General features: G+C 47.3%; 1 protein-coding gene across 2 annotated transcripts in view; it reads right to left on the reverse strand.

Moving 5' to 3' along the window:
* Positions 1–5,669: 5,669 nt before the first annotated feature.
* Positions 5,670–23,891, reverse strand: part of PPM1G (protein phosphatase, Mg2+/Mn2+ dependent 1G) — a 457,550-nt gene continuing 439,328 nt past the window's right edge. For both annotated transcript variants that reach the window (XM_069605461.1, XM_069605462.1), the window contains exon 10: positions 5,670–6,534. In XM_069605461.1, the coding sequence (XP_069461562.1) occupies positions 6,325–6,534 (210 nt within the window). In that variant the 3' untranslated portion in view covers positions 5,670–6,324. The remainder of the gene's footprint in view (positions 6,535–23,891) is intronic.

Raw genomic sequence — 23,891 nt, forward strand, 5'->3', positions numbered from 1 at the left:
CCTAATTTACAGAAAGGCATAATTGAAGTGTGGGGTGCACCAAGGCTTACTGGACATTAACCATGCAACCAGTGTGTCAATTGTAAATTCACCAGCCACAAAAATTTTTTTTAAAAAAAGTAGACTTAGGATTCACCAGACCATGGGCACAGATTCACTTCACGAACTGTAATTCTACTCACATCATCTATGCAATCTGATGTCCGTGCCCCAAACTGTAAATAGGCATGACTGAACGTAAGATCAAAGAGAATGAGTGAGCACAGAAGTTGCATTAAGCGAAGAGTCCCGACAGTTCCTTTGGTCAACCACTTTGTGGTGATGGAGCATGGTAACGAGACATTAAGATGGACTGTATTATGGCAATAGGAGAAATCCTATAACAGTGACGCTGATGGTAAGAAACCTTTATAAAGAACAGTGGTTGATCTTTTTGACTAATGCATCAGAGCTCTGCTTGAATGAACAAGTCCAAAGGGACAACTTTTGAAACTGGCAGCAGTGAGGAGCACCCTGTTTCGGCTTGATGGGACAGGACCCCCAGTATAGACCTACAAGAGGGTGTAGTGAGTCAGTGTGGCACGAGGGATATTAAGTATGACCATCCACTGGTATCGACAGTTATCCACACCTTCAAAGCCCCCTCCTACCATTTAGCACATTGATTTCATGGCCCGGGTTTTCATTCCCAGACGGTATGACAACCTGTGAACACTTTACTCGACTGATTTTATGTCCACAGGTGAGCCAGTCAGATACCAGTAGAGTATTGGCTCGATGTCGACCTTAGAAACTTCTGCATTCAGCAACCATTCTCTCGCGTAGCAGGTAGTTCAACCTTTCGGACCACTATGAGGTCGCTCACCTAGTCATTTGCCTGGTGTGCCTTGGGCGACTGGTGGTGGTTGCCATGGACTTCCACTGAAACGGGGGTGCACACGGGACGCGATTCATTTTTTATTTCAACAGTCGTACTGTCCTAACATCGGTGGACCTGACAAGTGACTGATCACATTTGATTCAGGACTAGTATTTCCAAGACGTGTCGGCGCATTAGAGTAAGGGCCAGTGACGAGCTGTAGACGCCGGACCACAATTGATGCAAAATGAGTTTGAAAGCCTCAGGTGAGTTACAGCAAGGAATGAGAGTCCAGAGAACCAGAAGAGACAGTTTACAATTATAGTCTACGAGTACATTTTAAGCATAGTACCAGTTGGATGTAGGCGAACACGTGGTGTTCAGGAACTACGATACCGGAACACCAGATATATATCTAGTGACTCTGCAGTCTACAAGGTATTTCCGAGATAGGTTGCATTACTACAAGGGAGACCAGGCTCCATTCCTGAAATTCCGAGCCGCACAATCCAAACGCCCTGAGGTAAACAATTGGCACGTTAGTGTATTTCGCACAGCCACTTGCACAATAAGGTAGTTTAACTCTGACTTGGCACTCACAGGAGTTTTTCTAGCTATGGGTGCAGTAAATACTAATCGCTTAACTGCACGTGACTTGCATCAAACCAGACTCCACCTTATGGGCTTAATAGAGTAGATTTCAAAAGATAGCATATGATTTGCCAAGTTTGAATATTGACTGTTCAGACTCAGAATGGTGGATTTAACGTTGGATACAGGTGTACCTTCAAGTTAGATCACAACTCATACTTGTGTGATTTTGGCAGATTTGCTGTCTATTTAGAAGACGGCCGAACCCAATCGTGTTTTGGATACGGAGTATACCTTGACGACACGGTAAGCCTTGTGTGGGTAGATTCAAGTACCATGTAGGCGTAGCAGCTGATGGTTAATTTTTATGATTCTTACCGCTGCCCTCTCTCGTTTTTTCTCATGCTTAGGTTTGGATTGCCTGTCTGTTTTTCCTGGTGTGCGGAATTGCAACCTGTACCGGGTTGGTATAGGACTGCACATTGCTGTGCATCTCATGTTATAAAAGTGCAGTTAGTTCCCCTGAAGTTCGCATTATTGATCGTTCTTAACCTTTTGATGAATGAAACAAGTTGGGTTTTGACAGACTAAAATAAACTGTGTTTAACATGACTATGTACCCCTTTACTGCTTCAAGGGACAGAACTTAAGTAACCAACTTGTTAGGTCCCATGCGGCTAGCCCAAATAGAGGAGCCGTTTAGGTTCTGCTGACCATACTGTATGACTAGGATTTTGCACTATTGATTTTAGTTTGTGTTTGCTATATGGATTTTAGATTTGTATAGGATGGGTGTTTTTAAGAATGTTACTATGTACACTAGGATTATGAAATGTTTTAGATAGGTGTAATGTGACATGCATGTGTTTTAACATTATTCAGGTGATGTTATGATATATTGTATTTGAAATTTCCTGAATAAATGTGCATACTGTTTTCATTAAAAATCATAGTCTGCACTGATTTGGTCCATGGGCTGAGTTGTTCGAGTAGAGGGAGAGATATTGTTGAATGACACTAGGATTCTTTCATTGTTATAAGTGTCAATTGGCTTCAGTGGAGCAGTTCCTTGTGTCAGTAAATTACACCCCAGTCTCCTTTTTTATTTATTATCTTGTTTTAACCAGTTTTCCAAACTGGTACTCAATGCAGTGTGGAAAGGCTCTCGGGGGGGGGGGGGGGGGGGGGGGATTTATCCAGGGTGTCTGCAGGTCATCCTTTTCCAGGATTCCAACTGGTTCCCCCGCCAACGTAGATATTCAGTGACTTCACCGATTACTGATCAATGAGGGAGGGACGTGAAGGGTCAGGACTGGCAAAATCTCTCAGGTGAAGTGTCAAAGCCACTAGAATCCTTCAGAGTGTTCACAAGATTATTCCACCTGGACTCCTTTTAGATTAACTCTGGTACATAGGAGTGTCATACTCCAAGCCAAAAGGTACATCCCTTCCTCATCAGAAATTGAGCCTGTGATCTTCAAGAAGTCAGCTTTAGGTAAAGTAAGATTTTCAGCCAATCGATAAAAGGCTACGAAGTCTTCAAGGGTGACAACGGCCTTAGCGGCTTTGATGGCAACACTGGCTTCAATGGGCCTGGGTATTCGCTCCATTACAGGAGGCGAGGAAGACTTAGGCTTCAATTTGTGGAGAGATGAAGACTCCATCAACAGACCGCAAAGAGAATTACTGCTCTGGCTAATCAGAGAAGCCTTCTAAAAAAGCAACAAAAAACGCATCTGAAACAAAATGTCTCCGTCGCCAGAAGATGCCAACTCGCTTGGAAACTTTACCTGTGTCAGGAGAGGGTTCCAATGAAGACAACAAATAACAGCATTGTTTCTTTGTCTTTGTGTGTGAGGAGGATGAGTGACAAGATCTGGATCGAGCGCTTTGAGTGTTTGAAGAGTCCAGAGGTTCTCCTGTGAAAAAGCAATACAGACCACCTCTTTTTGGACAGGGTTATAGGACATTTTGAAAAGGGGTCTACCTGCTGAGAGTTTCCCCTTCCTTTCCTTCAAGGCTGTCATGGTCATCCACTGACAGGAACCGCAGTCGAACGTAGTCAATACAAACACCAGTAGCTCTGATGTGGGTACGTAATGGACATTTTAGCACCAGAATAGGAGCACCGTTTGTCAAATGTCTACAGTGGAGACCAGTTTCAAACTTCGAAACCCCTGAAAATATGCAATGAGAAATCGCTGAAGTGATGAACCGTCCCAAGCATTCTGAGCATTTGGAAAAATAGAACCGAGGCAACAGTACCAGACAAGCTTCTTATACCAGCGGCGACGTCACAGCTAAGGAGAGGACGGAGGCCGTCAAGGGCCACAACTCAAACATGCCTGATACTACGGAAAGTTTCCAAAGCTGCAAGCAGACTCACGAATCTATCAAAGATGAGGAATACACGGGAGGACAATCCATTCAAAGGGTTACTTCTTGTGAACAGCACCTGAAAGACTAGTGCATAAGCAGCATCCAGGAGTTTAAACATTTTACATAGTCATTGGGTGGCCTCTTTGTTGAAAGCAAAAAAGAAAAACCGGTCAAGAGTATCAGAAATTAGGGGTGAACATGTGGCCAGTGATTAGGGGGGTGTAAATAAAATCGATTACCTCGGCAGGTGCCTCCCTCTGGAATAGCCTCCCTACCCCTCTCAAACTTGAGCCAGACCACCTGAAGTTACGGAAGCAGCTCAAAACATCCCTCTTCTCTGCTCGATCTCTCCCTCCCCTGCTGACCTACATGTCTGCTGTACTGACTGGTTGCTTGGCTACGCTCAGTCGCACTGGGTACCAGGCTCGTTCTTGATCTGTCGCACTTCCACTGCCTCCGGGCCTAGCACACACTTAAGGGACTGTATGGTTACAGTTACAGCCCCTGTTCTCCTTGCAATACCCAGAGCCATGCTGCCCTGGCTGCAATTACTCATAGCATTGCTGCCCGTTTTCCCCTCCCTTTCCCCTTCTCGCACAGTCTGAATGACAAGGCCTAGTAAGATAGTCTTGTCACGCCTAGAAACACTTGTGTACAGGCGCATTATAAATATATCAAACCACAGAAACTATTGTGAATGTCACTGTATTGGATTCCTGCAACTACTTGTTCCTAGTAAAGGGCTAAAACAATGGTAACCAGACCACAAGAATACAAAAACCCACAGGACACTGTCTCAAAAGAGCCCTTCATATACATACTGGGCATCAACCAGTTCTAGGGTTGGGCAATAAAAGGAAACCCAAAGCATGTCTCCAATCCAAGTGCAATTAGTTAGGGAGCATTTGCTGCTTCTCTTAATTACTTCCGGCCAATGATTTAAAAACAATAAAAGGACTTCTGGTTAACCTAAGAAACAAAAAAGTCCTAAATACTGATGCAGTAGACGCAGGAATAGTCTGCTGGCTTGAGGATCACTACATGAATAGCTTTGATAATGTAATTGTCATCTGTATAGCGTGTGTGGTCCCAACACGCTGTAGGTTGAACGCCCTCTGGTGTCCAAAGTCCAGGTATTGGAAATTAGTCAGGCATTTAGAATGCGCCAGTGCGTTTTAGCCAATACAAAAGTAGGTAGGGTTGTTCAAGTCCCTGCTGGCCTTCCATGTAGTGCTGCATGTGGATGGGTGCTGAGAGGTAATCCGGAGAGTATGCAAGAGCACAAGAACCATTAGGTATGCAGATAGACTGAATTCTTATGGCAGAACTGTTGTGTCGTGCATCATAGCAGATGTGTGAAGGTTTGTGGCCATACTTTTAGCTACTTTCCAAAAGCATGGAGTGCGATAGATGCATGTGTCTCCTGGCTGACTGGTAAGGTAAATTGGAACAGTTGTACAGTGATCCATACAGCACCCTTAAGAGTGCAGACCCATTAATGCTGGTGATCTGAACTCTGTTTCTACTATTTGTGAATAGTCAAAGCTAAAACCATTGCCCAAAATCATGGTTTTCCACAAAATCTTTCCATGTTGCTTTGCTGAACAAAAACGAACACCACACACACGTTAACTGAAAATGTTAAAATGTACTAGAAAAAGTAAAAACAAAAATTGGAGATGTGCCGCAAATATGTACCACATTGTGATAAAATCTCCCACAAGCTACTCTTATCAGGTCAGGCAGAATTTGTGCAGGGTGCCACTACTATAACCAATTAAAAGAAATGGTTAATAATAAGAATAAAGCACGGCTCAAAAGTATTAGAAACTACACACACTTAAATCATATCCTGGGCTTTTAGTTTGAAAAAAAAAGTTGAATATACAACATACAGCCATTGTGTGAATCACAACAGCACTAGACTGACGGCGCCACACATTGTAACAAAAACCCTACCCTTTAAATAACAATGCCAACAGATGAACCCATCTGGAAACAGCTGACAAAGTATTTGTTGCCCCCCAGTACTAATAAAACGGAATAATCACAGGCACAGAAATGGTGACAATCACATGGAGATCCTGGAATCTGCATCTCCAGACCACAAATGGCATCAAGATCAACTTTATACATACAAAAATGCTCATCCTTGTGTGAAGCAGCCATGTCTCTCACACCTGGTTTTCGCTGAAGGCGTTCAGATTTCGCAAAGAAATGTTTATTAAAATTGCAGATCTTCATGTTCAGACGCCGGCTTCTGCATTAACTGGACGCTCTTGGAATGATTGCAAATGAACAGTGCGATTAACCAACCCTTACCTCCCACTGTTCCCCTCCCTCCAAATTGCCGGGGACACAAACAGTGGCCTTTGACTAAAGGCTAAAAAAAAGTACAATACTTTTAAAAGTCTCAAGTTCAGCAAGTTTAAAAAAATACAGTCTGGTATTTCATTGCAGCAAAGTCTTGGCTCCCACTGCAGCAGAAGCTTCTTCTACTTTGCCAGCCACCGTTCTTCCTTTTTTAGCTTCTTGCTGTTTTCACTGCTGTTCTCATCGACTGCTGGTTCACTTTTCTCTAGTTTTCGCTTGCTGCCCTCTGGGAGGATTTTCCGACGAGGATCAAAGCGGACAATGATGCAGGTCATATTGTCGCAACCAGTGCCATCACCAGAAGTGTCAGGAGCTAAACACTGATCCAAGAGCTACAGAAGGAAGCAAACAGCAAAACATAATGAGCACGGTACGAACACATGAAAAGCATAGTACCAAGACCAACATTCAATAATGTTCCAGCACAAAAGCTGGAGGGGGATCCTGAAATATTCCTTCATAAATATCAATGAACGTAATCATTTAAACACCACCATAGATTAACCAGTGCTCCAAAAGCAATTTGAATTAATTAAAATTCTTTAGACAAAGCAGTTACTTACAGGGTACGGTTCTACACAATGTGTTTCAAGTGTACAAGCAATGTTTTTATCCCTTTATTTTCAAGACAGATTTGGTACAAATAACACTATAAAGGATTAGCACCCAAATTAACCCAAACATAAATGCCAACCTAGTTCCCAATTATAAGCAATAATAAAGCCAGCTATTCGTTTCAATGAGTTGGAGGGTCAAATGAGACTCCCTACATACTCCCACACTGCAGAAATTAAACTAAGCCCCTCCCATCCCCCCAACCACCATTCAGCCAGATCAAAATGTAGAGACTGAAATGTAGGTTTTCGGTGGGCTTGGGGAAGCAGCTACTTAAACCCAGAAACAATTTTCAAAATGGCCAAAGCAAAGTCTGCAAATATGCATGGTGTGCTGTACAAGTTGTAGGTGGGTAAGCAATGAAGGTGGGGGTTAACCCCTTCTCCCCCTTGCTAAAGGGCAATGCGGTGGGTGACTAGCCAGCCAATAGATGGGTGTTCCCGGGTAATCTCTGCACTCCATAGATCAGGAAATAAATGGAAACAGCATTGTTCGGGTTGCACCTGGGATCTTTTTCCATATTGCTGGCGTGTACAAAAAAACAAATCCACATATTTCCACAGGACTGCAATGTTTTTATATGGGGACATAGTTGGGCACCTCTGCAAGGTACAGACAAAATGGTCCTCATTCTCACCCTGCACCCTCTGAAACCTTGTGAAACTCAGCCAGCAATTTAAGTTTACTGAAACAGTGACTACATGGTACAAAGAAGGGACCCAACGATCCTATGTGCATTATATTATGTACTAGCTGGGGTACCCGGCACTCCCCGTGTCTGGACCAAAAAAATGATCAAGTAATGGAAGAATAATGTTCCACATCCCCCATACATTATTAAAAGAAAATGACTGGCAAGAATAGCATGATCCATTATTGTAAAAATTCCATTTTCTCATTTCACCAAAACAAACATGAACTTCTGAAAAACCCCCACAGAAACCGGAATGGACATTGGTCACAAAATAGTTTGTTAGACTGTTTGATTATTCCATCTGGAGAAAAGAGGAACAGATTATTCGGTGTTCCAACTCTAGAGCAAGCAACATACAGTTGTCCACCAGCAAAGCATGGGGCCTCCAAGTTGATTCAAGCAACCTTGAGTGACTGTCCTTGGGCTTTGTTGATTGACATTGCAAAGGCAAGGCAAACTTGAAATTGCAGATGTTTGAAGTCAAATGATAAGTCAGTTGGTATTAGAGGAATTCTTGGTATGAATAAGTCTTCTCTGATTTGAGGAAATTATAAGTTACTCACCGTAGTGACTAACTTACTTAGTCCTTAATCCCCTTTCCTCCATACTACATGGGGCGTCCCTTCCAAGGGACGGGAGACTGAACTCTTTACACCAAAAAACCCTTTCCCTTTAAATTCAGAGCTGCGCGGGGGTGCAGTCCAGGGGACATGCGGTGCCCTGACTACACCGCCACCCCTCAGTCCTCCAAAACAAATTCATTATCTAATGACGCCAGTATTATTAAGGGGGGAGGTTGGTGGGACACAGAGGAAAGGGGACCAAACACATAAGTCACTAATCTTACGTCCCGTCCCCTTTCCTCCATACTGTATGGGCGATTGCAACCGAATGTAGCCCCAGGGTGTAGAAGAGACCCCCCTTACAGAAATAGGTTTCGGAGAACCGCCTGTCTGAACGCAGCGTTAGATCTAGAGCCGGCATCCAAACCGTAATTCTTGCAGAAAGCTGAGGGAGTGGCCCATGTGGCCGCCCTGCTTATGACTTGCTAAGGGACATGGCGCTGTAATGCGATGGCATGCATGTTGGCCAGGAGCCGCTTGTGCTGGCCCTCATATGCTTCTTTGATGGCTGAGACCATCCAGCAGGATATGGAGGCCTGATAGCCTGGTCTTGAGGTTCCGAACGTGACAAACAGGGTGTATGATTTGCGGAAGCCCTTGGTTCTGTCCAAGGGAAATTTCAGGGCACGCCTGACCTCCAGGCAGTGCAGTACCCTCTGTGCTTCATCCTCGGGAAAGAACGTAGGAAGGACTATTTCCTTGTTGAAGTGGAAAGCAGACAGCACCTTGGACAGAAATGCCGGGTGTCCCCACAGGACTACCTTGTCCCTGAGGAATGTGGTATATGGCTCAGAGGCAACCAGCACCTGTATTTCGCAGACTCTACGAGCCAAAGTGAGGCCAAGTAGCAGGGCCGCCCTGATGGTGACCAGCCTGAGGTCCATTTGTGCGTCAGAGTGCCCAAGACTATGTTGCGGTCCCACCCAGGGTGCAGCCTCTTGACAGGCGGGTAGAGCTTTGAGAGCCCCGTCAGATGTTTGAGAAGGGTATATTCTCCTCCAATCCTATTGTCAGAGTTCCTGTAAGCCCCAATGGCTGCAAGGTATGTACGGCAGGTGTCCACTTGCACACAAGAGTGAGCGATGTGCACCAAGAAGTAGAGCACATCGTCCAAAGAAGATGCAGGGGGGGGGGTAGATTTCCTTGGAGTCTGCCCAGTGGCAGAATCTGGTCCATGGTAACCTTGCTCCTTGCGCCCTGTAGGATTTCCAGATTAGCCTGTGAGAGGCTGAGGTGCCGCAGCGTTACCTGCTCGGGTAACAATCTGAGGGCTAGTTTCTGTGAGGCAGAGTGGATGACCCTGCACCCCTGTTGCACCAGAAGATGTGCTGGGCCCATCGGGAGGTGAATTGGAGGCACCTCCGAGAGGCTGCGCAGCTCTGAAAACCATGGCCTGGCCGGCCACCATGGAGCTATTAGAATGATGTTGAGTGGGCAAGAATCCTTGATCTTGCGAATCACTATGAATCAGTGGAGTGGGCAGGAAGGCGCAAGCCCTCATGCCGTTCCACTGAAGCCGAAATGCGTCGCCCAGGCCCCCTTCCCTGCCAGGAGGCAAACTGAGGGCACTTATTGTGCCAGGTGGAAAAGAGATCCACCAGGGGATGACCCCACCTGTTGAAGATCTCCTGAATGACAAGGTTGTTTAGCTGCCACTCGTAATTGTCCGCTCCCAACCTGCTGAGTCTGTCGGCCTCCAGGTTGGCTTCCCCTGGGAGGTGGACTGCCGTGAGGTATGTGTTTCCCAAGGCCCACTCCCACATGCCGATTGCCAGCCTGCATAGAAGGGGGATGTGGGGGGGGTATCTGGTGCCTCCCTGCTTGCTGATGTAGTACATGCTGGTCGAGTTGTCGGTCTGGATGAGGACAAACTTGCCCCGAGAAGTGGTATGAATGCTCCGAGCGCTAGCCAGATGGCGTTCAGCTCTAACCAATTGATGTGGTATTCCTGCTCCTGTCAATTCAGGTGCCATGGATGGAGCGATCGTCCATGTTGGCTCCCCAGCCCTCGAGCAAGGAGTCTGTGGTGATGGTGGCTTGCAGGGAGGGCAGCCGAAAGGGCTTGCCCATCCGTAGGTTGCAGTCCTTGAACCACCATGTTAGGTCCAGGCGGAGAGATGAGGACCGTTGATCATCTTGGATTGGGAGCCCCGCTCCTAGTTCCATGATGCCGCGAAATGCAGCTGAATCCTCATCTTCAATCTTGTGTGTGGAACGGCTAATAAGACCGCCGCCAAGAGACCCAGGAGATAGATGCTGGTACCACCAAGGCAAGGTCAAATCTCTGCCGAGGAAGTGGTAGGTGGCCCTCTTGATGGCCAAGATCTTGTCCTCTGAAAGAAATAGCTTCTCGGAACACGTGTTCCAGATGAGGCCCACGAATGTCAGGTCTACGTGGGCTGCAGCTGCGACTTGATATGGAGCCCAGCTTGTAACAGGTGTTCATAAGGGGACGGGAGGAGTGGTGAACCGCTTCAGGAGATGTAGCCCTGGCAAGCCAGTCATCGAGGTATGGGTAAATGTGGAGGTACTGCGCTCAGGAGGGCAGCCACCGCATTCATTAGCCTGGTAAAGACCCTGGGGGCTGAGTTGAGGCCAAAAAGGGAGGACCTTGTATTGAAAATGGTAGCCCATGATCCTGAACCGTAAGAAAGAATGATGGGCTGCCAAATCAGGACATGTAGTTACGTGCCTTCAGACACAGGGAGCACATCCAGTCTCCCCTGCACAAGGCCTCTGCTATAAAAGATGGCGTAACCATCTTGAATTTTTGTAGGGAGAGGTCGAGGGTGGAAAGGTCCAGTACAACTCTAAGGCCAATTTTCTCTGATGAGATAATTGGCCACGTGTAACATCCCCCAACAGGGGAACTCGAATGTTAGTGGTTAGGGACATTTTCCTGAGAAAGCTCCAAAGACTGGATGCTTTCAAGCAGGCATGGAGTACATCAGCAGGTGTTGACCTTTGAATAACAGGCAGAGCCTGGCAAAAGTTACCATTTAAAACAATTGCTCCCGCCATCAATAACTGGTTCTCTCGTACGTCTTTCAGCGTCCTGTCCAGAGCTTCAAAAGCCTGCTTGTGTGACATGGTGCACTCATACCAAACAAGGGGATCACTGTTAAACTACTTTGGCTTGTCCTTAGCCTTTGGTTATGTTGCAAACTAAACTTAGCTCATGGAGCAGAGCCAGAAGCAATTTGAAGGTTGAGGGGGCCGTTTGGTATTGCTGCCACACTGCTGGTAGGTGGCCAAAGGAAGCCACGGCCAGAACAATCCCTTTTTTCTGGTGAACCTTTGTCTTAAACTTGCTGGTGGCAAAGGTCTTTCCAGTTCTTCCATGGGCATCAAGAAAGAAAATGCCACCTTTCTTGGCTTGTATGGCATTCAGGACTCCAAAATAGGCTGTCCTTTGGTCTGGTACCAAGTTTGGTCCATTTGTGGCAACATATGCTTCCAAGGTGTCAGTGTTGTAATTTGTCTCGTGCAGAATTTGTGGAAAGGAGATTGTTGACACTTTTCAGTGGAGTTGGTAGTCCAAGTTGCCGAAGACCTTTTCCGGAAGTTGAGTGGCAAATGACTTCCATAAGAATGAGTGCTTTGTTGAAGAGGACTTCAGAGAAATCTATTTGCAGTGGTGGGATTTTGTCTTCAGAGTTGCAAAAGGATGTCCTCACTGAGATCCTCTTGGTAATTTTCCGACAGAATGGATTTGAAATGGCACATGTGGTCAGCAGAATGCAAAAGAGATGTCTCACGCGGGCTGACGAGTAGGTGGCGCTTGCTTCCTCCACAGCCACGTTCCAATGTTGGTAATTTTCAAGCAGTCCTTCTCTGGCAAGCTTCTCTGAAGGTTTGACCATTGGTGGTTTTCAAATCATTAAATGATGAGTGCCCTCTGACAAGATGAAGTAGCATTCTCAAAAAGAAGCATTCAGCATTTGATCGATGTCCTGTGGAGACCCGACCGAAAGCCTCTGTAGTTTTCTCTCCAGGGTAGCCTTCAACATCCGCTACTTGCAACGTTAAAATGCTTTTTTGAGATCGATTCCATGTGTAGTACTGAGTAATGTCGTACAGAATGGTAGTTGTAAATGGATCATTCTGGCAAAGTTCAAAGAAAGCAGTTAAGGTTCTCTTTGGTGGGTTCTCAAGTTGTTTCCGCAAGTGGTCTTGGCTGAAGTAAATTCTTTGTTCATTCTCTAGGTGGACACTAAGATAAACGGTAGGAAATCGTTCATGAATGAGAAAGCTTAGAATTCTCCCTCTCCAAACTGCTTCATAGCTGCTTATGTACCTCCCCATTTAAGTGTGCAAACCTCATCCAGATTTGCTACATTTCTTTGAAGCTCAAAAACTGCTTGGTCACTGCCCTTGTTAACATACTTGCAGATGTACTTGATTTAACCGATTAGCAAGATTCAACATTCATGTGAGATTGAAACATTTTGAACAGGTCTATAAGGAACCACCTATTTTTAGTCAATCTCCTGATCAGACGTTCCAACACACATTTTGATCTTTGTCGTGAAACCACCATCTTCAGGTTTTCGTCGTCTGTACAAAGAGTAGCCATCATCTCCAGACTGTTTCTTGGCTCAGGTCACGTGGCTACTTTTTGCAACGCTTTCCATCAACCAGGCAAGGAGAATATTTGTTCAGAGTTCCACATGGGTCATGAAGCATGTTCTTGGTGATGTCAAAGAGCATGAGGGGTCTTTAGGGTTTCAGTAGTTCTGCAGAGGGGACTTGGGCAATTTGGTCTGATTTTTTCCTTTCAGCCAAATTAGGATGTGGGCATGGGGAAAGTCTCTTGCCATTCAATGGAGTACATCAGCACAGAGTGTCCCCAAAGGCTTTGCACTTAGGGATGACATCCATCAATTTAGCCAATTTTCTTTTGAAAAAACAATCAACCAGGTCGTGACGATCAACTGCCGATTTAAGGCCGATCATTGGATAGGATTTCTGGCTAACGAGTATTGCAAAGGAACTCTGGACACCCTGGCCTATATCAGCTTCACGACATGTCATTGCATCTTGGGCATACTCATGCATGTGTCTTTGGTTGCCAGTTAAGGTTACTGGCAAAATAACTATTGCACCCAAGTCATTGGGATTGACCTCATTGGCAAGGGCATCTGAGGTTGATGTAGTCATCGACGCACAGCTTTTTAAAATTTGATGCATATGTAGAGCAAGCATTCACTTTCGATCTTAGCATACATGTCAGCAATAAACTGATGGAAAAGCTGGTGACATTTGAGAACATGCTTCTCCACTCCGACTTGTGTCATGATTGTGAGCAAAGTCTTCCATAGCAGAGACCTTTTTTCGTGGAAGAGGGTGGCCTGTAATTGGATCAGTCTGTGGTATGCCAAAGTAATAACCATCTTCGCCTTTCCAAAATATGATGGGACACTGATGTGTTTCTGAAGTACAATGTTGCAGCAGTGAAATCCATCGATTATGATGCCCATCACCCACCACAACAATGGCAACTTGATCACTGGTAGGAGCAGTGTACCTTCTTTTATGTTAAGGACTTTATTAAAAGATTTGCCAATTCCTCTCTACCTTAGAGATCAACAGCAACTTTGCTGGATTTTGAGGACTTGAATTTTTATCCAGGCGAGAGCGAGACCCTTTTCCCCACTCATGTATTTAAATGTGATTTTGAACACTTTCGTTTGGTTGTGGAGCCTTACAAACTCCATAGGCGTCATCTTTTACATTGTGTCACAGCACCTCCAGTGCAGTGGCACAGGGACGTCTTTCATATTTCACAAAGGTTTAAATACCTTCTCTTGGCTAAACTACTGTTTTCCAAGAGCAGTAGTTTGAAATTGACTTTACTTACATTTGTAATTTCCTAGACCCAGCACACCCCATCTTACAATAGGGTGCTGGAGTGGTTACTTAGTATCCCATTATTCTAACTTCTCATGTAACAATTTTAGGTTACCCTTTCCTCGAATGGCTGGTGGCAGTGGTTTATTTTTAACTACCGTGATGTGCATTTACTGCGGGCTGCGTTGGCAGCTGCATTAAAGCATCCAAGAGTGTCATTTTGTCAAAATGGCCCCAGTCTTTTTTTGCCATTTCTTTGTGGAAAGGTCCTTCTTGAGATTTACTCTAGGTTTGGTCCCTTTGTTGGTTTTGCCTTTGGCGGGATTCACGAGTGAAGCCCGCCTCTTGCTCCAGGGTGTCTAGCAGGAGCAGGAAGAGGGAGGTGCCCGAAACTCCCTGTGCTTAGTCTCCTAATAGACAGGAATGCTGGCTGTCTGGCAAGGACAGCCACCCTGCTGGGTGACTGACAGCTAGGCTGGAATGAATGGAAGAAACCTGAATAAAAGAATGTTTTTTGGCTTGGAAGGCAGAGTTGACCACTGGACGAAGGAATCCGAAGAACTTTAAGAGGACGCCTGCTGCAACTCCTGGACCGTTGGTTTGCCCGGTGAAGCCCTGCTGCTGTGCTGAAACTCCAAATTCTTATCGACGGAGGCTCCTGCAAGGACTTCACCCTTTGAGTTGGTGGTACCAATCAACTCCAAAGTAAGCAACCTGGACATCCTCTTAAAGCTGGTTGAATTTCCACTGAAGTCGCTGCTGGAACCAAATAGCCAGGGAGAAGAACACCAGATCGCGTAAGTTGCTTTTAAGCTGGCCAAGAGCTCCAGTATGATCTTCCGGACTCCCAGGAAGCAGGACTGACCAAGCCTGAGCCCCAGCAGAGTGCGGGACCACAGATGCAAGGTAAGCCCATCTGGACAGCCAGGAACTGCACTGTTGCTATTTGTGGTAGACACGAGGAGCTGAAACACCAAAGTGCCACTTGTTTGAAGATTGCTGGTTGCGGTCGTGACCGTCACATTGCAGTGCGCAAGTCCCTAGAAGTCCTCTCTCTTGTCCCCACGACTGAGGCCGAGGAACAGCAGAATCTGCAGAGCTACACATGAACACGAGCCACCTACTGCACTTTTCTTCAACTTAAAAGGTACTATAAAGAACTTAATTCTTGTTGTGCCACCTTGCTCGTCAGAGACTTGTCTCGGTTGCTCTTGTAGAGTTGCTTCCAGCTTTACCTCACAAGCCTTATCAGCTTGTGGACCTACTTTGATTTCTAGTCTACAAAGACTTTAAATATTGTGAAAGACTTTCTACTTACCTGCAAGAGGTGCTTCAGCTCACCTCAACTTTTGCTAACTTAACATTGGCTGGCCTGGCACCCTGAATGACTCTTCTGCTTGTGTTTTGCCTTCCTTTCAGGAAAGGGTTAACTCACTTTGCATTGGGGGTTATTTCGAAAGTACTTATCTGCTTAAGAATAACGGAATACTTGTTTTATTCTGACCTCTTCTCTTTAACACCCTTCAATAATATTGTAAATGCAACAGTGATACAGTAATGTCAACAGCACCCTAACTATTGAAGTCACCTGAGGGTGTAGGAAGTCTCTGTATGCCATCCCAAATGGGCATTTGCTGGTTTAGGAGCCAAGAGTGTATTTAGAAGAATATGTGTGTGTTCCACATTGCTCCCTTCTGAAGAAGGCTTATTCTGACTGATAAATTGTTTAATCAAGAAATCTTGCGTATAAGTTTATTTGAATACTTGTCACTGAACCTCTAACTCCCCTACAGCTCACATTGACACCTCTTGAGAGAAGCCCGACTAATCCGGAGCGACGAGGATCATCCTGCACTGGGACCTCTTGAGTTGGTTGACGAGTCGCAGTAGCAACGTAAACACATACAGGAACATGCCATCCCAGGGGAACGAGAAAGCATCGCCCAGGGGAACGAGAAAGCATCGCCCATGCTCCTCGGCTGGGGAACCTGCTGGCGAACCTCTGGCACTTGAGAGTTCACCGCCGTCGCGAACAGGTCGGTCTGGGGTTTGCCCCATCGTCGAAAAAGCCCATCCACTTGGTCCTGACGCAGTTCCCACTCATGGCATGAGAGCAACTCCCTGCTCAGCGAGTCAGCGATTGTGTTCTTTATCCCTGCTAGGTGGAAGGGTACCAGAAACATCCCTGGGCAATGGCCCAATGCCACAGATCCTGGGACTCCTTGGATAGGGCTGGGGACCTGGTTCCTCCCTGCTTCCGGATGCAGAACACTGGTGGTTTTGTCAGTGAAGATCCTTACCACCTTGCCCTTGAGGGACGGGAGAAACGACCAGAGAGCCCAGAACACTGCTCGGAGCTCCAGGATGTGGAGTGTCCTCTCCTCGAGGAGCCAAAGGCCTCTCGCGTGAAGATCTCTGGTGTGCGCTTCCCAACCCCTCCAGGGAGGCATCCGTCGTCACAGTCTCCTGGTGTGCTGGGGTCTGAAAGTCTGTGCCCGGCGCGAGATGCATGCGGCTGCCCCACCACTATCACTTGGCGGAAGACCTTGTCTTCGAAGCTGCCCGCCGCTTCAATCCAACGGGCGTCGGGAAACTCCTGTAGAGGGCGCATCCGCAGCCTGCATAGGCGCACTAGGTAGATGCAAGAGGACAAGAGGACATCATGCCAAGAAGTGACTTGATGGACCTCACCTTGGCCACGTCTGGCCAGCAAGTGCTGCACCTTGCCCAGGATGGCCTTCGTCCTTTCCTCCAACAGGGAAGCCAATCGTGCCACTGTATCGAGCTCGTCTCCCAGAGACAGTGCGACCTGCAACGGAACAATGTGGGATTTTGGGAAGTTGGAGAATCCCAGGAACGTGAGCAGTTGGACGGTCCTCGCTGTGTTCGACAGCGAGCTCCCTTGTTCTTGCTCGGATGAGCCAATCGTCCAGGTAGGGGTAAACATGGATCTCTTGCAAGCGCAGCCGCACCGCCACTGGCACTAAGCACTTGGTAAATACCCTGTGCGCCGACTTCAATCCGAATGGCAGGGCCTTGAATTGGTAGTGCCGTCCTTGGACTACGGAATCTGAGTAACTTTCGGTGTTCTTTTAGAAGTAAGCATCCTCCAAGTCCAGCGACGATAGGAAGTTGCCCTCCTCCAGTTGTCCCAGCACGTGCTGGAGGGTGACCATCCAGAACTTCTGGGCCTTGATGTATTTGTTTAACCGACGCAGGTCCAGGATGGGGCGCCAACCGCCTGTCTTCTTTCTGGTGAGGAAGTACCGCTAGTATACTCTGGAGCCCAGGAGCCTCTTCGGGACAAGCTTGATGGCCCCTTTCTTGAGCATTGCCCTTACCTCTAACAGAAGTTGTGGGATGTGATTTTCCCACCTGGCCACGGGAGGAATTCGGGGGCACTTTAGGAATTTGAGGGTGTGCCCATGGGCCAGGGCATCCAGCACCCAACTGTCGGTGGAGATGGACTCCCACACGCTGACTAACTTCGCCAGCCGGCCTCCCACCAGGGTGCTCAGGTGGGGGCCAGACTCTGCGGCCGGTTCAATCCTGCTTGAGGCGGCCTCGCCGCCCTGGCCTCCTTGGCGACGGCATCCTCCCGACTTGCCGCACCCTCTGTAGGCCTCTTGTGACAAGGAGCGGGCTGCCTGGCGGTACATCAAGGAGCCACCACCGAATCCTTCGGAAACACCTTGCTTGCCTCCAGTGTTCCGAAAGGGCGGGCGTCTTTGCTGCAAAACTCCCAAGGCCCGAGCCATCTGTCGGTCTTGATTGCCTGAAGTGACTCATCTGTCTTTCCAAACAGGTTGTTCCCATCGAAGGGCATGTCCAGAGCTCTGGTTTGCACATCCTAGCGGAAATCTGTTGCCTTGAGCATCCTCGCCGAAGGCAAACATTGCCCAACTGGCGGAACCCTGTGTCTGTGGCGTCCGTGGCCACCGTGATGGCGTGGTCCGATGCCACCTCACCTTCCTGTAGGATCCCTAGGGCCTCTGCCCTCTTGTCCGGTAGGAAGTCCAGCAGGGGGGGCGATCTTGTACCACAACTCCATGTCGTAGCAGGCCACAGTCGCTAGGGCGTTGGCCGCCTTAATTGTCATCGCCGCGGGTGAGATGACTCGTCGTCCCATGGCGTCCAGTCTTTTTCCCTCGCTGTCAGGTGGGGAGGTTAAAGCAGTCACCGCTTTCTTCATGGCCGCCGCCGAGCTGACCAAATCCGGGGTCGGCTGCTGAGGCACAAAGGGGCGGAATCGGGGACCTGGTACTACTTCTCGTACCGATCCATATTGGTAGGCGTCGTGTACGGGTTCGTCAGGAGAGCAAGTCCCTCGTCCCAGATGTCATCAAGCAACGGCACTGCGAGGACAGTCTTTGTCTTGGCCTTGCCCCGTTGATAGAGGAAGCCTTCCTTCTGTTCTTCGGGGCAGAGCTGGAAGAGCTTGGATGCCCGGGAAACCATGGCGTGGAAGGAGCCAATTTCATCGGGCGAGCAGGCCCGAGGGGGTGGTGATGGAAGGCCCATCCCGTCATCACCACCTTCGACATCCGTCCCCCGTTGTGGCCTTATCTGTTCCTGTGGCATCCCTAGGATCAGGGGAAGGAGATGAAGGCTGAGCGGGCCATGAGGGCTGGAAAGTCGGGGGAGGGGGGTGAACTCTGCTTGTTTGGAGGGCTTCCCGACAGGCCTAGTTCTGCTGGGTTGTCCCGGGGGGGGGGCTGTTCAGGGGGTAGAGGCAATCTCGTCCTCTGTGCACAAGGTTTGGATTGCCAAACGCCACCGTGGCTTTCTTGGTCCGCCTCCCCAGGATTCCTCCCGTGGGACCAGACCTCCTCAAACCTTGAGGCCTTGCATGACTTCAACCAGCTCCTCTGAGGCTGTATCCGTGTCCGTGATGGCCACTGCCCCCCCCCTCTTTTTCCACCGGGGTCTTCACGGGGGTCTTATCGATGGGCTGAAAAGAGGACTCTCTGCGGTGGCAGGGAAACTGAGCCCCGAGGTAGTCTCCACAGGCTTCGGCAGTGCCGCCACGACTCCCTCGATAGAGGACATAGCCGGGTGAATCTGGGCCTTCACGACTTTTGGCGTGCTTGAGGACTTCACCTTGGGGGGTGGGGGGGGTCACCGCCTCGCTCCCCATCGGCTGCTTCCGTCGGAGCTTCTCCAGAAGCTTACCCAGGATCTCCGACTTTCTCTTCCCTGAGCCAGAGTGTTGGCTCGTGGTTGATGGCGTTGGTGAAAGTGCACCCTGCCTGGCAGCCGATGAGCCAGACCGTGTGGCACTCCCGGTGCCCACACACTTGCGGTACTTAGCCTTCGCCAGAGCGCCCTCAAAGAACTTAGACCACTCTGACTTCTTCTCACCTACCGCTGTGCTCTTCCCTAACAGCCAGTTGGTAAGGCGGATCCCCGATCCCTCATGGTCCGCTCCGACATGTGCTTGCAAAACGCACAGTCCTTCTCCACGTGCGTTTTGTCTTCGTGAAGGCAGTAGGAGGCATCTAGAATGCTCGTCCTCGAACACATTCTGCAATGCGCATCCAGTGCAGTTCCTGAACAGCTTGGTTCCGGGCGTCGAGCTTCCTTTGTCCTGGGCCATGTCCACAGGGTAGGCCTCAAGGTCTTCTGGAGTCCTCCAAGAAGCGTACTCGAATAAAACTTCGCCCTTGAGGGGCGTAGAAAGTTCAGAAACGGGCCCCTGTTGATCGGAAGTAGAAACGGTGGAGCTTGAGGCTCGATTGACTGAAAAAATGAGATTAAACTCTTTGAAAAATTGCGAAACGCAGTAAAAGCTCGAGAGCTATAACACGAGGACTCCCAACACTTGAACGTGCAGTAAAAATCTGAGGATGGCTGCCAGGGGAGGGGCTTAGGGAGAGGGCAGTCATTGGCTGGGGGCAGTATGACCCAGAGACCAGTGATTGGTTACTACTAAGACAGATCAGAAACAAAACCGATTGATTTTTTCTTTACCGAGGATTCCCAGCCTGACAGCAGGGAAAATTCATGAGTATGTGAATCCATGCCAGACCCCATGCTGGAGAAGTTTGTTTTTTGGGAGGTATATTTCAGTCACTTAATGGCTCTAGTACATTTGATAATACTCCAGATTGAATATGCCCACTTCTCGTGGAGTAAACTTAAGTAAACTGTACATTTCCCACATAAGACTCATCAATGTTGCCTCTTCTAGTACCTACTGTAGTGAATTTGAGCATCAGTAAATTAAGGTGTCTACAGAGTACATTTTTTGCATCCAAACAGACTAGTCTTACCCCAGACAAATGAGGAATCCATGCACAATTTGGTAGACGTGGGTTCAAAGGTGTGGATTGGTACACACACACACACACCTTTATATATAAAGATCGGAATACTCCATGGATTAAAACTAGCATCTGCTTTACCAGAGTGAGTGGGGCCATCCACATGACCGAGTGCTCCGCTAACTGCTGGGACAACACCTTTAAAAATGTGTTGAACATCCCTACGAATTCAAGACTTTGCATTAGCATATGAGAGGTGTGGTCACCAGACTTCCCAAACAATGGTGTTAATTAGCATACAGATTTGCAGCCTTCGAGCCCCACCCCACATCTTGTGACTGCCATCTTGCCTCCCACAACTTAGACACCAGCCTCTGGCACTGCCAATTCACCACCTTCCAGCAGCTACATCTCTTATCACCCATGACTGTTTCCGCCAAAGATCTCCATCGAGAAGGTACCCTTTTGTTTTAGTTCACTTCTATGTCCATGGCAGCCATTAAGCAGTTTTGCAGGTAATAAAAAAAAAAACAAACATCTACTGGCACAGCAAAGATATATCCGCTGCCAACAGCTAGAAACCCCTGGGTGGAGGTAGGGGGGCAGAGGGGTGGGAAAGACATGTCAGTGGGAGGTATGACACCAGGGCCCTTGTTAGTTAAGATTTGCACAGAACTGGTCAATCTTCCTTTCCTGGTTCAACCCAGAACTTTTTGCTTTTCTAGTGGGATATTTTTCATTAATACCTCAGTGAGTGGCAACCTTCTTCCACACTTAAATAATCTTCAACTCTTTATAGGTGTCATTTTTAAGACTCTCCATAGTGTCTTTTTAAAGTTATCATCTTTAACAACTTATTGGCAATACGTGCCTGTTGTTGCTGGGTTGCCCTAGAGGCTCCCTTTTAACTTTCTTGTGCTAACCTTGAGTGAACTACAGTTCCAAAGGGTAGAAAGGATCTTTGGATCCTTTTTACATTTTGTTAAGTGAAACCAGCACACCCCACCTTATGTGGAGTGCTGGGGAGATGCAATGTATCCCCTTTCACATTAAAACTAACAATTATGTTAGTGACAAGCTTAACTTCAATGGCTGGTGGCAGTGGTTTCATTATGAACTACCATGGTTTGCATTTACCGCGGCTGTTCGCAGCTCCAGTAACGCTAACCGCGGGAGCCATCTTTTACAAAATAGCATAGAGCCATTTTTGCTAAAATGGTGCCCGGACTTTTTGGTGTGCCATTTTAGTGTTTGTCGTTTCTTCCTTCCCCTGACATCCAAGGCGGGAAATTCCTTTGTGTATTTTGTATCTTTGGTGGGAGTCCTCTGGACTCTCCGCCCAGTCTCAAGTCTGTCTGAGAACAGGAAGTGAGGGAGGAGTTCAAAACTCCCCAGCCCTTTGTCTTACGCCTTGCTTGAATGGGGACAAATCCCAGTGGGGGGGCTGGCTGTCCTGATTGGACAACCAGACTCCCCTCCTTGTAAAACGCCAGGAGAGAATGCAGAGGTTGTGCTGCAATTCCCGATAAATACTGTGAACTTGGAAGCTGAAGATGGGTTGACCACTGGAACTGAAACCGAAGATGAAGATGAAGGCAAAGCGGCCGAGATGATTTCCAGCAACCGGAGAGCCTGCTGTGTAACCGGAGCCTGCTGTAGCTCTTCCTTCCAATCGACCTGGGATCTCCAAGGACGACGACCAAGAGCCTGGTGAGACCCACTAGACTCAAGGAGACCTGCATTTTGAGCCATCACACGTTGCTGCGACCTTGCATTGTTGCAATACCCCCAATACCCTGGGACCTCAAGCCATTGTGCGGTGAACGGTCTTTTGAATTCCGAATCTCGCTGAAAATTTATAACGAGAATTCAACCGCGATTCTGTCTTCTTCTGTGTTCCTTGAAAAGGCGCCAAATCTGTAGAACTGCATTCAGCCACGAGGGAAACCTTGCCTAGAGCCTTCATCGATCCCTGCTGCAAAGTCCCTTCTGAGGTCTTGTTTTCAGTCTCCACGACAAGTAATCCATGGACCAGTTTGACTGCAGACCCTGAAGTTCTCCTGCTGCAAAATCTTCAATGTGGGGGTACTGTGTTGGCTTGGGTATGTACTTACCTTCAGCCCGTTAGGATTCCTGTGTAGCTGTGGGTCGTTCTTTGTGATGGGTAGGCCTCTCATCCAGTGCACCCAGTCCCACTGCTAGCATCCTGCTAGGGTGTCTTCTGCAAAGCCCCTGGACCCTCTGCTAACTCTAAAGTAGTCAAGTACTTACCCGTTTGCCCAGTTTTCCTAAGGAACTCTGACCTTTGCTACTAAAGAACCAATTCTGACACTGCATGTTGGTCACTAGTCCTAGTGACCCCCATTCTGCCACTGACAACACTCATTCTTCAATAAGGGAAAGACTGTCAAGGGATTGGGACTTCAGCCTAGAAAAGAAAAGTGTTTAAAAGTTATTTGTAAAGAGTTGTTTGGTAACTTATAAGAGTGAACAGTTACAAATGTTCTTACTGATCTTGAATGTGTGATGCACTATTCTTATAACATCTTTTCTTCCTTAGCAACTGTTTTGCCAGCCTAATAGAAAGTAGATGTGAAAGTATTTTACTCTATGATTAGGTTGTGCCTCTTTCCAAAAGTAAAGTGTTGGCATCACCAGATTAGTCCTTTGAGGATAATTGTATGAGTGACCCCCCCGCCCCCAAACTGGGTCTTGCTTCCCCCGACTTGCTGCTAGCCTGTCCTTAATAAGTCTATTAGCTTGTTGCCTACCTAGAATAACTTTGGGTCATTCAGTAAAGTTTGATATTGGGTTTTACTTTCTGTTTCATTGTGAGGTTAACATGTGGGTTTTACTTACCTTGTGTTAGCTGTGTGCCATCCAAACTATGTTACAAGAGTTACTGCTTACCTCAATCTGGGGTTCCCGTAATTGTATGCGACATCTTTAGGTTTTACTAACCTAGTATAACTTATCAGGTTTTTACTGCACCTGGAATAAGTGTTTCCAGTTGACCAATGAAGTGATTTGTACTGAGAATCATACAACTGGAAAGGTCTATTGCCCTTGCATTACTGAATGTAATTGTGAAAAGTAACCATTGCTTTTTACTCCCCAAGAATAGGCTTGACCTAGACTGGATGTGTATGAAAAGGTTATAACTTCGCTAGAATTACTGTTAGGTACTTCAAATAAGGTCTATACTTGGGTTTGTGTACTTTCAAGTATAGTGTGTGTTTATATTGTGATTTCATATAATGTGTTAGTACTTACCCCGAGATTTATCGGGCCTACCTGTATTTAAATAAACCCTTTATTTTTACAATATAGTGTTTGTGTTTCTTTGGATCATTTGTATTACAATTTCACTTGTACTGATTCTATAGCCCTCTCTCCCCTTGCTGCTGTCTACGCTACCATATACTCAGGTGGTACAACCTTATACTAAAAGTGGAGTCTTGTACTGCCTCAGTTGAATGGTTTTAGTAAGCCCTTAGTTGGACTTCAGAAAAACTGTCCTAACAGTCTCCATTTTTACTATAGCAACAATATTTTGCCAGGTCGAGGATCTAGACTCCAGCTCGGGGCAGTGCCCATAGCAGCATAGACATTATCAGCAGATGGGCAGCCCAAAGGATGATCCC

Source organism: Ambystoma mexicanum, chromosome 4p (genome assembly GCF_040938575.1).
Source record: "Ambystoma mexicanum isolate Mex_15411 chromosome 4p, UKY_AmexF1_1, whole genome shotgun sequence".
Classification (NCBI taxonomy): Eukaryota; Metazoa; Chordata; class Amphibia; order Caudata; family Ambystomatidae; genus Ambystoma; species Ambystoma mexicanum.